Raw genomic sequence first — 16,227 nt, 5'->3', positions numbered from 1 at the left:
CAGTGGAGGGCCAACCCAAGAACAACACCATCTGGCTACCCATAGATTCCATCTTGACGAGCCACCTGGGACTCTGCAGTCTGGCGCGCTGCTATCCTCCCATATGACTCATCTCTATTGTGAAACAGTTGAAGAAGCCCTTCTGCCTCATATTGAAATCCTCAACATCTATACACCATGTACATTTAATGGTTATAATAAACCTTCATAATACTGAGAGTCTATTGAAGTGGAAAGTCAGCACTTAAGGATCAAAACCCATCCTAAAACGCCGATGATGCGCTCAAACATAATCGTAATGACGATGCTGCAAATTAAAATTTTGCGACCAGCAGTCTGTCATCAGACCAGTTCTAAATGAAATCTACACCCCTACAGGAGTAACAAAATTGCATTAGCATATCCTCGGGTCTGTTTAGATAAGGCCTACCCTTGACGCAAGACTCGTTCACCAATTAGAGAATTGAAGGCCGGAAGGTAATTACTCCTAAACGTCAGATACATACGTAAGATCAAAATCACATGCACCAGCAATATTCTCGCGATAATGCCAGTTTCTTGTTTTGGGGTGATCTTGCTTATCCAAAGAAATCGCGGATTGGAAGATGTGTCTCACTGGTCAGAAACTCAACACAATCCCAAAAACTAAACAATATATAAACATTTATAAAGACAAAAAAGTTTATAATAAACTTCATATTATATAGATTTGCCTACCTTCAAATATGTGGGAAAAAATTTTAGTTATTCTGAATAAATCGTGATGTCAGTTAGTCACGGTGTTCTATATATCACGCAAAGTCGATTGAAGGTTTTGGCATTTCAAAGAAAATATCATCATAATCACCGCAGTAATGTTGAAACGCCGCATCACGCTGAAAATATGAGCTTTTATTTTGGCACAATATCATGGTCGCCTCGAACGCTGTCCGCTTTGTTAAAGAGGAGAGATTTTTCTCTAAACGATCAACTGGTTGGAAATATAAGGCTACCCATACAAATTTCAGAACGCTCTCACACCCAGCACTTTGCATACGCACCGTGCACATTTATGCCCGCACCCGACATTTCACTAAATTCTAAGCATGAGTAGATCATTTCTCTTTTATCTCCAAAGACTTTAAGCTAATCCATAGATGAAATAATGGTTACAATCTAAGAATTTTATTTGAAGTTATGTGTATATCGTAGAAGGAATCATGTAGTGTATAAATAGGGGATAATAACGAGTATAATTATGAAACGACTATATTTTTACAATGGCTATATATTTAATGGCTATTTTTTCAAATTTTAATTACCAATCTGTTATAATCCAACGGTTATATTTTATTATGTAATAATTATTTATTATGCAAAACAAACACTATTATGTAAGAAAAATATGTAATATTTTGTAATATTTTTGTTACCCAAACACCGATTCTTTTAGTGAATAAAAATACTGTCATATTTCTGTAATAATCACTTGCACCTCCTGCATAATAAAATTATGCATAGTATTTCTATTTTGCATCCAAACATGCCCTAAGTTTTTCATATTTTAAAGACTATTTTAATCTTTTATATTTTTAAATTTAAAGACTTTTATTTTCACATATGATTTCCGGATATACGTTAGAAATGTAATGAAAAGTAAATGAATATTAAATTGATGGATGCTTGGCATTTATATTCTTAACGCCTATATATTTATAATATATATATATATATATATATATATATATAATTACATGTACGTTATCATAAAGTTCATTTATTTATGTAGGAATTAGATATTGCTATATGTAGATGCAGACATAAACACATGCACTTATCATGGGTTATTTTATTTAATTTTAAATTATTTAAAAATAATAATTTTTTTATTGTGTATGCATAATTGTTATAAATAGAGTATAATTGTTAGAAATATATATTATCATGTGTATACATAATTAAATTTTATCACAAAAATTCTTATATATTTTTGTGACAACTATAATTGTTATAAATATACAAATAAATATTTTTATAAATATTTATATTTGTGTATGCACACAACAAATCACATTTTTTCAGAATAAATAAATAAAACATGTAGCTGGGAGTTTGGCACAAAATGCTCAAAACCGTACCAAACACATCATTTACTCCCTCCGGGCCTTTTTGTTTTATCCATTTTATCTAAATCACATAAATTAAGAATGAAATTAGTTTGTAATTTCAAATTTATAAAAATTGTATTAATTTTTCTAAGATTACTTTTATTTAAATTATGTTTTATAAATGTGAGGTTGAATATAATTTATTGGAAGTTCTAGAAGTTCATTAAATTTACATATAAAGGATGAATTTGGGAAAAATTTTTAATGTTTCACAGATTTTCAAAATATACTAGTAAAAATAATCAAAGAAAAACCTCTTAAATAGGACAAGTAAAAAAGGCATGAGGGGGAATTTAATTGTCATAGTTTTTGTCATAGTTTTGAGCATGCCATGTCAAACCTCATGCTAAATAAATAAATGATATGTTTGGCACTGTTTTTGACATAGTTTTTGGGACAACATGTTGAAAACTGTAACAAACAAATAATTTATTTGTTTGGCACCATTTTTAGAACATGTTGTGCAAGATACCATGCCAAACACATTGATTATGTTTAAGACAATTTGGGGTACAACCTGTTCCAAAACAGTGCCAAAAACCATGCCAAACACATTATTTATTTGTTGGGCACAATTTTTAGCTATTTGGCATGTAGTGCCAAAAACCGTGCCAGGCTTTTGGCATGGTTGTGAGCATAAAAATCATGCCAAACAAACAAATAATAGTTGATTTATATATTTTATTATGGAAATTAATAAATAAACGATGTATGTTAATTTTTTATCACAGTTGTTGGCACTTCACAGTAGTGGTAAATTTTGTTATTTGTGTTTGTCATAGTTTTTGGAATAGTAGTGTTTTGTACAAAAACAAAAATAATACCAAATACCAAGAAAAATTTGGCACATTTATGTAATGTGCCAAATACTATGACAAACTTGGTATGGATTTTGTTTTCGTACTAATTATTGTGAAAATTTTGGCACATTTTTAATTTTGTGCCATATCCGTCTTGCCAAAATGCAATTTTTCTTGTAGTGAGTGCACTGAGATATTTGGCTAGAACAACCAATTTTGGACTATGGTATACTAAGAGTTTAGATTGTAAGCTAAAAGCCTACTTAGACATTGATTGGGGTGGTTCACTGTTGGATAGAAAAAGCATTATTGGTATTGCGTCTCATCGTGGTTCGGCAGTTGTTGCATGGGCTTCCAAGAAACAAGACATAGTTGTACTCTCGACTACGGAAGCAAAATATGTGGCTGCAATTGCAACTACATGCTAGACAGTTTGGATTAGGAGAATACTTGAAGATCACGGAGTTAAGCAAATTGGTCCCACAGTTATTTGGTCTGACAATTGATTAACAATTGCCATAGCAAAAAAATTCTACATTGCATGGCACAACTAAGCATATTGATCTTAAATATCACTTCATTAGGGGCCTAATTGTAGATGAAGTTATCTCTTTGCAATACTGTTCAATGTGCTTGGAAAAGGCTTACAGGAGGAGGTTGAAAACTCTTCAGAGATAAAAGAAGAAATGGGGAGTGTTGAATGGTCCATAGAGACAAATGAAGCTAAAGGAGGAGATTGACTTTTCAACCACTCAATGTGCAACCACACTCTCCATTAGGTATTGTCTCTCAATGCAGTGGCCAATGAGAGATTGTTATGAAGATCTGGGTGTAGTGTTTTGTCTAGTCTTTATTTATGGTGTAATGTACTAGATTTGATCATTTTTTGTACGAGGTTATGGAAACCGTGTTTCTTTGTATCTCGAGACCCTAATTGAGATGATGTTAACTTTTTAGAAGGTTAGTGGTTGGTTTGTATTAAAAAGGGGGTTATAACTTTTGAATATTTTAAGTGAAATGAGAAACTGAAGAGTTTTCAGCACTTCATCTCCTTCCTCTGTTTTTCAGCTTTTTACTTCCCAATATAAATCAAAATATAAAGGAGATAACCAGTTGCCTCATCTTATATATTTGGAATAGCGGTATCAAAACTTGTGTTGGAGATCAAGACCAGCAGAATGGTGACAAATAACAACAATCCTGTGGTGGTCTCTGGTCCACCGGAGCCTATCTTAAGTGGAGAGGGTATGACATGTGGAGCCTAATTATGAAACCCTTTTTAGGTGTCAGGAACTCTGGGAGTTAGTTGAGAAGAGGTTCTTAGAGAAGGATAATGAAGCAAATGTGAGAGAAAACAGAAAAAATGATGCCAAGGCCATGTATTTCATACAACAAGCACTCACCCAACCTTTGCTCTCTCGTATAGCTTTGGCAAACACAACAAATGAAGCGTGGATCACTTTGCAAAAAGTGTGTCAAGGTAACCTAAAAATTGTTGCTATGAAGTTTCAAACATTGAGGCAGTTATTCGAGAATCTCAAAATCAGGAACAATGAAGGGGTTCATGACTATATCACTAGGGTCATGGAGCTGGTCACTCAAATAAGAGCACTGGGAGATACCATACCTGAAACCATGGCTATGGAAAAGTTACTAAGAAGTTTGGGGCCAAGATTTAACCATGTCATCACTGCAATAGAGGAATCCAAGGACCCCACAAAGCTGATCATGGATGAAGTGAGTGGCTCACTGCTAGCTCATGAAGCAAGGCTTTTGAGATAGGCTGATGATAATGGTGAGAAAGAAAAGAAGGCTCTGCATGTTAAAGGAGAGTCTTCAGGAGTTACAAATAATGAAAACCCTCCATTGAGAGGCCGAGGGAGGGGATTCTGTAGGGGAAGATCACGGTGAGACTAGGTGATGATGAAGGAATACAAGTCTAAGGAAAAAGGATAGTGGCAATCTCTGCAACTGGAGGAAGAACAAAGCTCTTGCACAATGTATAATTTGTCCAGAGCCTTGCTCATACCTCTTAAGCGTTGGATAATTACTGGCGAGTGGATACGCAGTGACGTATGTTGAAGATATGTGTATCATTAGAGACACCAAATCCAGTGAAAAATTGGTTAGTATTGCTAAAACCAAAAATAACATGTTTTCTCTTGATGTCGCCATGGTTGGCAGAGTGAATGTGGCCATGAATGTGAGGGAGAATTCAAGGTTATGGCACCTGCGTTTGGGTCACCTGAATTTTGATGCCTTACGGAGTATGATGGGTTATTGAATGGTGCAGGGACTACCTAACATCAGTAAACTACAACATTGTTAAACATGTATCATGAAAAAAGCTGGGAACACTCATGCTCGGCTGCACTTGATACATGCAGACATCTATAGACCCATGCAAACTAGTTCACTTGGTGGTAGCAGGTACTAATTATTGTTTGTAGATGATCATAGCCGCATGTGTTGGATCTACTGCATCAAACAAAAGTTGGAAGCCTGTGAAGTGTTTCAGAAATTCAAGTCCATGGTGGACAAACAATTTAGGAATAGAATCAAGATATTGTGGATAGATAAAGGGGTGAGTTCACAAGCAATGAATTCAATCTTTTTTTTATGAAAAAGACGGCACTATGAAGTAATATACGGCTCTATACTCACCATAACAACATGGCATTTCGGAGAGGAAAAATAGGACCACTATGGAGATGGCTAGAGCCCTGTTGAAAGATATGGGCTTACCAAATACCTTCTAGAAGTTGTGACTACGTTCGTGTATATTATCAACATTACTCCCACTAACGCATTGAGGAACAAGACCCCTTATGAAGCATGGTATGTTCACAAGCCTACGGTGAGTTATCTATGGGTATTTGGTTGTATAGCCTACCCTCTAATTCCATCCCAAAAGTTCCAAATACTAGATATATAAGTCTGAAAGATGAGTTCTTGTTGGATACTGCACAAACATTAAGGCATACAGATTGTTTAATCCAATTACTTCTAAGATTATTGTAAGCATGGATGTGACTTTTTATGAAGCAGCTAGGTGGAATTGGAATGTAAATAGGAAGACTAATGCAGTGCCATTGGTGATATATGAGGATGCTTCTAAAGATGCAAGTAGCTTACCTGATGAAGCTAACCTAGCATCAAGATCATCAGCAACAATTAATACAAATAATCATGGTGTTTCTTCTCCTGAGGATAGAACCAATAAACACAATAATGTTAAGGGAACATCAAGTGATGAATCACCAGTAAGGAAGGTCAGGCTACTAGAAGATATCTATGCAAGTTGCACATTTGCTCTCAACATGGCCGATCCTTTCACATATGAAGAAACAATTAAGGAGGAAGTTTGGAGAAAAGCCATGATTGAAGAATTAAACACAATCAGGTGAAATGCCACATGGGAATTTATAGATCTTCCTTCAAACAAGAAAAGTGTGCAATTAAAATGGATCTACAAGATGAAATATAACTTAGATGGCGGAATTCAGAGGCATAAAGGCTGTTTAGTTGCAAAGGGATATACACAAGGGCCTAGAGTTGATTTTGATGAAGTTTATACACCAGTCGTTAGGATGGAGACTGTGAGATTACTCCTTGTATCTGCAACACAAAGGAGATGGCATGTGTATCACTTTGATGTAAAATCAGCATTTCTGAATGGTGATATTTTGGAGAAGGTGTATGTTGAACAGTCACTTAGGTGAGAAGTAAAACAAGAAGAGAAGAAGGTTCTAAAACTCAATAAAGGCATTGTATGGTCTTAAACAGGCGCCTTGAGCCTATATTCAAAGATTAATGGAATGTTCGAAGTAAAGGTTTTGTGAAGAGTCCAAATGAGCACACTTTCTACAGGCGAACTGATGGAAGTGATAATATACTCCTTGTGTGTATATACGTTGATAACATTGTGTACTTGAGCTCCTCACAGGAAATGGTTAAAAAGAATGTTGGAGGATTATGGAGTGAAACAAGACAATGCAATCAAAATTTGGTGTGACACCAGTTCAGCAATTGAGATTACGAAAAATCCTGCACACTATGGCAGAACCAAGCATATTGATATTCGGTTTCACTTCATTCGCAACCTGGTTGCAGATAATGTACTTGTGCTTAAGTATTGTAAAACTGAAGGCTAGAAAGCTGACATATTCACCAAATCACTACCTATGAAAAAGTACAATTATTTGAGGATGTTGTTGGGTGTTGAAGATGGGCTTTCAAGCAAGGGAGGGTGTTGCAATGTGCTTGAAAAAGGCTTGTAGGAGGAGGTTGAAAAGTCTTCAAAGATAAAAGAAGAAATGGGGAGTGTTGAATGGTCCACAGAGACAAATAAAGCTAAAGTAGGAGATTGACTTTTCAACCACCCAATGTGCAACCACACTCTCCACTAAATATTGTCTCTCAATGCAGTGGCCAATGAGAGATTGTTATGCAGATCAGCGTTTTGTCTAGTCTTTATTTATGGTGTGATGTACTAGATTTGATCATTTTTTGTACAAGGTTATCTTATATATTTGGAACAAGAGTAATGATATTTTTTCCGAATGGATTTCCCGAATAGGTTTTCCGAATGACCAGCATCCACGTCATTCTTTCTTTATCTCTTTTTTTTTAAAAAAAAAATAAATTTATCTTTATTATCAAAATTCTAAATTTAAGCATTTAATCGTAAAAGATAAACATATAAATGATAAACTGAAAAACCCCATCTCTAAACCCTAAACTGGAAATCACAAAAGGCATAGGATTTAGGGTTTAGGGTTTAGGATTTATAATTTAGGGTTTAAGGTTTATTATTTAGGGTTTAAGGTTTTAGATTTTTGGTGTATACATTTGGTAGTATTTGGGTTTAAGATTTTAGATATAGTTTTATAATTTTTTTAAAAAAAATTTAAAAATTTAAGGATTTTTAAGGTTTAAATTTGAAGTTTATATAAAAAAAAAATAATGATGTGAATGAGGATGTTGATAACAAGTTGGGCATCCATATCATTCGGGAAACCTATTCGGTAAATCTAAGGTGCAGATATTTTTACCAAGGCAACAACGCATTTGTTTGTGATTTTCAATCAAGGGTAGGATTTGGAGGTGATTGAAAATGGGATGGCTACGCTCATGAGGAGAGGTTCAAGTTAATTGCATGGAGAGTCCCATACCATTCAATATCATGATATTACTGAACTGCCTTTTCTTTTATTTTTAGAAGTATGTGTATGTGTGTGAGCAGGTAAAAAAAAACCCTGGTGAGTAAGCTATATATTTTAAGAAGTATGAAGGATATGCTTTTCTTGTAAACTTTATATCAACAAATATAATTCCTATATTTGAAAAGAATATATAAAGATGTATAATTTAGTAATAAGTTTCTAGTTGCCATAAATAAAAACGCAAAACGATTTTATTCTTAAAAAATAAATAAGTCATGATATATGAGAGAACAAACCTCTTTAAGGAGACACTTTATATTTCTCTAACAATTAAACACAAACAAATAAAAGGTAATAAAAATTGCTTGGTTTCTTTGAATCACTTTTATTTCATAAATCCTAAAACTAACCCAAGCAATAGAAGAACACCACTAAATGAAACCATTCAATCTGAATACAAACATTACTTATGATGCATCTTCACGGCCAAAGGAGTTTTCACTGAATGCTTCCCATCAGACCAAGTAAGCATTCCAAACTGATAGTCGTTGTTTGTGTGATTGACTGCAGTAACAAAAACTAGATATTTTTTGGAATCACCAGATTTGCCGAAGTTCAGCTTAGTCGGGAGCACCATCATTGATGTGCCTTTTGGTGCGACATAGGAGACATTGTACTTGCCTTCGTCTCCTACATTGGTTAATGTCCGGTTTATTATCACAGTACCAGAAAGATTAGCAATGGTGATGGAAGGGTAGTTCAAGTCTTGGATTTCTATCGGTGTCGAAGGGCATTTTTGTTTACCAATGAACAGTTTCGTCTCAGTTGAATTGTAACCAAGTGCACACAAGAAATTCACATAGTCTTGAGGAGTCAAATCATAAACCAGCCCAGGATCCATTGCTTTGCTAGCTTGTATTTGTCCAGCTCCATAATCAAATGGTGTGCCAGGGGCCATAGATGCCATATCAGTGATGACACCGCCTTTGTTATCAAGAATAGTAGCTACATAATGCAAAATTATTTAGGTCAAGAATAGTTGCTATTTAGACATAATTATCGAGTTATATATAAATACCAGTAGTCATGATTGCTGATCTGATCATAGCAGGGCTCCAAGTAGGGTTTAAGCTTTTGAGAAGACCAGCGAGACCCGAAACATGAGGGGTTGCCATTGATGTGCCCGACAAGAAAGCATAAGGATAATGAAGTGAATCTGAAGGATCTTCAAACGGGCTTACAGCCTCCGAATATGAGGCAAGAATTTCAAATCCTGGTGCCATGATATCTGGCTGCATTCAAAAGAAAAATTATCTTATTGTTAAGAAGAAGAAAATGAAGATGAAGAATAACTAGTTTTGCTGACCTTGAGGATCTCTTCATTGATAATGTTCGGTCCTCGAGACGAGAAATCAGCTATTTGCGGCGCTGGTTTGTTTCCAAACGTAGTTAATTCACATAAAATATAAGCCATTGCCGACCTACAAAAATCATCAAAAACATAAACAACATCAAGCACCATCAACATAACATCAATATCTTGATCTTAGTAAGAAAAAGGGTTATATATGTACTTGTTAGAAGCGAGGTATTTGTAGAGATTTTGACCATCATCATAACCGATATTGATGGTGGTGAGGTTAAAAGGATATCCCAAGAGTTGATCGCCAAATGTGACATCATTCACAAGAACTACTCCGACGCCGCCTGCTCTTTTTACTTCATTGATCTGAGATTTAATCGTTTCTGGGCCTATATTGCAGGCAATAATTTTACCTTTCACCTTAGCAGGGTCTAAAGTATCCAGCAGGCAAGCATCAGTACTGCAAATTCAATCAATTAAGATTGACAATTAGAATAAAACAACACTTGTAATAATCATATGTCAAGCTCATACTTACAGATTGTCACTCGATGAATTTAAAAAAGCTTTTGTTGAAGTGATAATTGGGTAAGGTTTATTGCTTGGAAGTCCTTGTGTAAGTGACACTCCCTGATAACCAGAACATAGTTAGTCAAAGATAACAATCAAAAGAATTTGACAAAATAAAAGAATTAATTAGTACATTGATGGATTTTCCATTGTATTGAAGAATTGAAAGAAGTTCTCTATCTGTGGTGCCAGCTGCGACAGTGAAAATCCAAGGTGCGGCATTGGTAACTGTTGCTGAGTAAGGGCCAGAATTTCCTGCCGCACAGATAACCATGATACCCTTCTGGATGGCATGAAATGATCCAATGGCGATTGAATCTTCGTAATAAGGCGCTGGATCAGCACCGAGAGATATTGATAGCAAATTGACACCGTCATTTATTGCATCATCAAATGCTGCAAGTACATCAGTATCGTAGCATCCTCCGTCTTGCCAGCACACCCTATACATGGCAACACGAGCATGAGGTGAGCCACCCCTCAATGTGCCGTTGGCAAAGCCGAAGAAGCTGACATTGGGAATCATGGCCCCGCCAGAGGTGGAGAGTGTGTGAGTCCCATGTCCTATGTCGTCACGGGGGCCAATCTTAGTGTTTTTAGTCGAACCACCATTTTTGAGATAACCAACATAGTAGTACCTTGCTCCAATCAATTTCCTGAAAATGACGAAATAAATGATGCCATTGCAACACATTACATATATATGAAATTCTTGCATGAAATAGCAAGCAACAAATGGTTTGATCACATGCAATAATAATAATAATAATAATAATAATAATAATAATAATAAAGAAGAGATTCAGTATTAATGTTCGAATTAATGATAGGCTATTTACTTCTACAACAGTGTTCTGACAGTTAGAGTTTGCATGACATTAGGGTTTGATTCATAGGCGACTACTGCATGTCTGAGTATTTTCATAAGAGCACATCAACTGAATCACATAAACTTAAGTTGAGATCAGTTTGAATTGTATTGTTCTTACGATGAAGAAATTAGAGTTTGATCACATTAAATAATAATGAGAGATGCATTTGGGTTTGATTCACAGATTATTGCGACAGTATTCCCAATAAGACTCATCAAATCACATAAACCGATCGATTTAATACATTAATTGAGTAATGTAATGACTAAATTAGGTTTTCATCACTTGGAATAATGGCACAGTTGTTTCATATCTGCATGATTTAGTCCTTACAGTAATTAAGAAAATTAATTAAAAAGCAAGTAACATAAAGAAACATTACTTGTTGCAGGTAAAATTTTTTGTTATGTTTTCATTCTGACAAATTCCCTTCCATTCTGATGGGATTGGAGCCATTCCATCATCACTGAAGCTCTTTGATTCAGGCCAAACACCTAGCCACACAAACAATTAAAAAAAAAGTGATTGAACTTTAGAAATGAAATTTAATTAGTCAATGTCTTCAATGAATATTTCACATAAATAACTAATGTGTTATGTATATATACCAGTGTCAAGGTGTGCGATGATTACATCAGTGCTGCCATTCACATTCGGAATCAGAGATGAAGCTGGGATGTTGTTGGGGAGACCAACGAAATCCCAAGAGTGAGTTGTGTAAAGCATTTTAGCTTTATCTTCAAACACCGATAAAACTTCCGGATTCTCTAAACAACAAGAAGCAAGAATTTCAGTTAAGTATAAAAGAAACAAGAAAAAAGAAAGTTAAAATTCTAAGTACTTGAGATCTCTTTTGCTTCATCTTCTTCCATCACTGCAGCAAATCCATTGATTGCCTTTGTATAAGAGTAAAATATTGCTTCTTTGGCCTTCTCCTTACTACGTTAACATGCATGCATAAATATTAGTAATTAATGAATGTGTACATACATATGTATATATGAATGAAATGCACCTTCCCATGACTGATCCTAAGAGTTCATGATGAGAATTCACAATAATCTCCTCATTAGAGTTGGTAGAATGACCACCAAGATAAACAACATAAGACTGCATGGAAAAACAAAATTAAAGAAGATGAAGATTAGTTACATCTTTGATTGAAATATTTAGAAAAGAAAGTTTTGAGATCTTGGTAACTTTTTTGTCTGCAAAGGCTTGCTGCTGAAGAAGAAGGGTACATGAAAAGAAGAACAGAAAACAAAGAAGAGTTCTCCTATACATCATTTCCATCTTTCTCTGTGTTTCACTCTCTAAAATTATCTTCCCTTTTACAATGTTACAGTGATTTATGTAGCTTAATTATTCTCAACAATATTTTGTTTTCATTCAGATGTGAATTTTAACAATATTTCTAACAGTCAAGATTATATACATGTTTTAATAGGTCAGTTTCAACAAATGTAATGGACTAACAAAATGAATAAAGACAAGTACAAATTTGTTAATTATATCTTGGTGCGAATGAACGTATCCAAAACTTAAACAAAATCTGTTAAATCTTACTTACATGAGATTTTTTTTAAAGGTAATTTAAAATTAAATAATTGAATCTAATATAAGGTTAATTCCTCACTAGCTATATCAAAGTGATAACGCCTTCATAATTTTAAGGCACTTTGTCTTCTTCGTTGCCTTTCCTTATGTTTACACCATCATAATGTATCCGACATATAGCTTTTTAATTAAAGTCCATGTTCATGTACCCCCCTTAAAAGAACTCATGACTCTGACCTTATAATTTTAAGAAATCATGATTATGGGTATATGATTCAAAAAACCATTAATATTATAGGAATCGAGGTGCCAAAAATACATTAAATTATTATCTTTTTTTCCAGATATATACTTAGAATTTTATATATTTTTTTTGACGGGTATACATGCATTTATCTCAAGTTATTTATTATTTTTAAAATTTTGTATGCTTTTATAATTTCTATTATTGATTTTTCAAAAATGGAATTCAATAAAAAATTTAATTTTTCAAATCAGTTTTTGATCAATTAATAATATGTTAGTATTAAATTTATATTTTTAAATTTTATATATATATATATATATATGTTTAAAATCTTTAATCTCTAACTTCATTATAAGGTCAAGCGTATCATTATTCATAAGAATATGAGTCATGTTTTTTTAAAGTATACATGTATTTTTGTATTTTCTAAGGCAAACAATAAAAAATAAAATGAGGTTTCCAAATGTCCTCTTAGAAATGCAAAATTATTTCCAATCTGACAAAATGAGCTTTTTTTGGCCATAAACGATTTCCCTCGTTAAGAACATATGTAATTGCATGTTGACAAGTATATTTTTTATAATAATCATAAATCTTTGCCAAAAAAAAAAATACAAATGAGTTAATAATAAATTTGACACATATCATTTACAAATCAACAAAAATTTGTAAACTAATATCCAATTAATTTTAATAGCAATGATATCATTAACAAGTTCAAATAGAAATGTAACTTAGGGATGATTGCTCGACAAATATTAACTTTATTCTCAGTTATTGCAAAAACGATTCATATGCTTCTCGCTTGGTTTTTTGCAGCTAGAGACCCTCAGCTTCAGCACTTGCCATCTGATTCAGTCCAAAAGCTCAAGCGCGCTCTTGTCTTCTTGGGTTCTCGTTCGACTGAGCTTGGCATCTCCTCCGACCCACCTGCTTAGAAGTGATTCACCCTCACTCTCCCTCCTCCTTTGCCAGCTGTCGAGGTCTTTTTGTCTCTTTTTGGCGCTCTACGGGCTCTCAGTGGTGTTGTCTTGTTATTTTTTTCATGCTTTGTTTGTTTGGTCGCGTTTGTTGTGGGTAGAAGCACATTATCCCTGGTGATGGCTTTCTACCTTAGTTTGCTGTTGTTTTTTCTCTATTGTTTGGCGTTATTTGCTCTATTTCTCAGGTTTGTACTCTTTCCTTTTCTAAATAAATTGTGGTTTATCCACTTTTTTCAAAAAAATAAAATAAAAATAAAATACGGAGATCAACTACTATGAGGTTATTTTGCCCCAAATTATCTAAGTGTTATTTGTTGCTTTATCTCCGCTAAGAAAAAGAGAAACCATGTGAATAATAAATCAAATTGCAGTTAGAAGTTCAATTGCATGCATACAAGTACATGAATTTAGAATTGAAAAAAAGATGAGAAAAGTTTGTCTAACATGTTTAGGAAGGACGAATGCAAGTACAACTGATAGCAAACATGATACATCTAGCCAAGCTTGTGATCATGTGTGGACCCCTCTCCCTCTTGTTTGCATGCTTTTGTATCATAACTCAAGTGTATGAATTACTGGCGCATTTTTTGGCTTCTATCCCATTGTTGTCACCATGAGACCAAAGCTTAACTTCTAAAAAAAAAAAAATTTCGTTCTTCTCCACCTTTACCTCTTGGAGAAGCTGAGGAACATGGGATATTGCCGGAGCTTTGTGGTGGTGGTGACCAAGGTTGAGAGGATCTAGCTATTCACCATCAACTCATTGTCAAGTGTAGGAGGTAGGTGATTTAGCTTCCTCGGTGTAGGACTAGATGTAGTTAGGCCATGTTTTAGAGGTTAAACTTTTGGATACCCCTAGAGATATTGACAGTTGGAAGACTAAGTGGAACACGACATGGTATTGGTTATGTCGGAGAATCATCTGGAATCAAGAAGAAAAACAAGTTAGAAGAAGTTTTTGTAAAGCCTAATCATCAATGAACGAAGTAAGAAGAGTTCAAACCTGAAAAATAAGTCCATGTATGCTTTCATTGTGGAGAAAATGGTCATATCAAACCTATATGGACCAAGTTGAAAGATGATTTGAAGAATGAGAAAGTGATCATTGGATACAAGCAAAATACTATTAGAAGAAGAATCAAAGGAAAGATAATTGTAATCAAGAAGATGTGGATTCTAAAAGATGAGAGAAAACTCAGAAGAATCAATTGCTAAAAAGAAGAAGAAGACAGAAGTGGTGAAGAATTAGGGTGTTGCAAGTGCAAGTTACAACCAGAGAACTGTCTATCGGGGGCCTTAACGTACAAGTTGAGACAAGACACCAATCCAGTAAGAGACTGAAGACCTCCATGAATTGATTTAAAGTTTAAAAATAAAAAATAAAATAAAAAAATAAAAAAAAATAAAAAAATTGAAAAAAAAAGAGGGAAAGGAGAATTGAAGGGGAATGAATTGAGTCTTAAAAAAAAAGGAGTTGGGCTATGTGAAAGAGCGTTTGAGTGATTACAACTTCCCAAAAATAAAAGAGGGTTTTCAAACCCTAAAACTATTACCATATTTGCTCAAGCCTTTAAGAAGAGAAGAAAACGTAGTAAAATCAAAAGAAGGAGATGAAGAGTAAGAATGTTGCTCACAAAGTCCCCAAAAGCAAGAAGGAGAAGAAAGACCAATCAAGCCCTACAATGAAGAGTGATGATTCAAAAGGAGCTTCCTCACACCAAGAGGCTGAAGTCTAAAGATCTTTCTATGGTGATTGTTCTTTATCAATCTCAAGCTCCTTTGAGATTAGTGGATCCTATTGCTACCGAAGAAGAATGGCATGATCCAATGAAGTGGCTGCAACGACAGTTTTCCTGAATTGTTCAAAGATGAAGGGAAGAAGAAGCAAAATGGATTGAAGGCAAGTCCATCTAAAGGAGTACAAACAAGAGCTCTAGAGGATCCATATGCTTGGATGACTGATGCATACCCAAGTATTTTCAAGAAGAAAAAGAAGAAAAAAATCAAAGTACTGAAAGATTGAAGTTTCAAGATAAACCCAGAAGCTGGTAAGGCTGGTGCAACCGAAAATGAAACTAAGAAGGATCAAGAATCACCTACTGAAGAAGGGGTGAAGAATGATTTTGAACAAAATCAAGAAGTATGCAAGATAGAGAAAAATGTGAATGTCAAGGGAAAGGAACCATTAGTTGAAGAAGAATGATAAGAGTTTGAGGACTCATTTGAAAGTGGGTCCTCCAGAAGTGAAGAAGATTTAGAGGAGATTATCAGGAAAACTCTCAAAGAGTTAATGAAGGCTAAATAAACCAAAGAAGATCCAGACTATGTTGTATTGCAGGTTGCAACTCCAGAAGCAACAATCGAAAATTCATACAATTTAGACAATGTTCCTTTGCAAGCATGAGTCAAAGAAATCTCAAAGAAGAGGAAATCAGGCCCCACAGTTAAGAGCCTAAAGAAGACATTAGCCAAGAAACCAAGATGAAAGTCTTTTTCATATTCAAAACTGCATTGTCAAGAGCT

The 16,227-nt window shown here is 34.5% G+C and overlaps 1 protein-coding gene across 1 annotated transcript; it reads right to left on the bottom strand.

Annotated features, from left to right (window-relative positions):
• Positions 1-8,482: 8,482 nt before the first annotated feature.
• Positions 8,483-12,215, bottom strand: LOC120279493 (subtilisin-like protease SBT5.3). The gene is made up of 11 exons (XM_039286424.1): positions 12,118-12,215; positions 11,933-12,027; positions 11,759-11,856; positions 11,526-11,684; positions 11,300-11,411; positions 10,179-10,701; positions 10,014-10,105; positions 9,687-9,935; positions 9,479-9,593; positions 9,191-9,404; positions 8,483-9,117 (listed from the first exon to the last, which is right to left on the bottom strand). The coding sequence occupies exons 1-11, from the start codon at positions 12,208-12,210 to the stop codon at positions 8,576-8,578; spliced, it is 2,292 nt and encodes a 763-aa protein (XP_039142358.1). The 5' UTR covers positions 12,211-12,215; the 3' UTR covers positions 8,483-8,575.
• Positions 12,216-16,227: the final 4,012 nt, after the last annotated feature.

This window comes from Dioscorea cayenensis, chromosome 16 (assembly GCF_009730915.1).
Source record: "Dioscorea cayenensis subsp. rotundata cultivar TDr96_F1 chromosome 16, TDr96_F1_v2_PseudoChromosome.rev07_lg8_w22 25.fasta, whole genome shotgun sequence".
NCBI classification, from domain to species: domain Eukaryota; kingdom Viridiplantae; phylum Streptophyta; class Magnoliopsida; order Dioscoreales; family Dioscoreaceae; genus Dioscorea; species Dioscorea cayenensis.
This window is presented reverse-complemented; position numbering and strand designations above follow the sequence as displayed.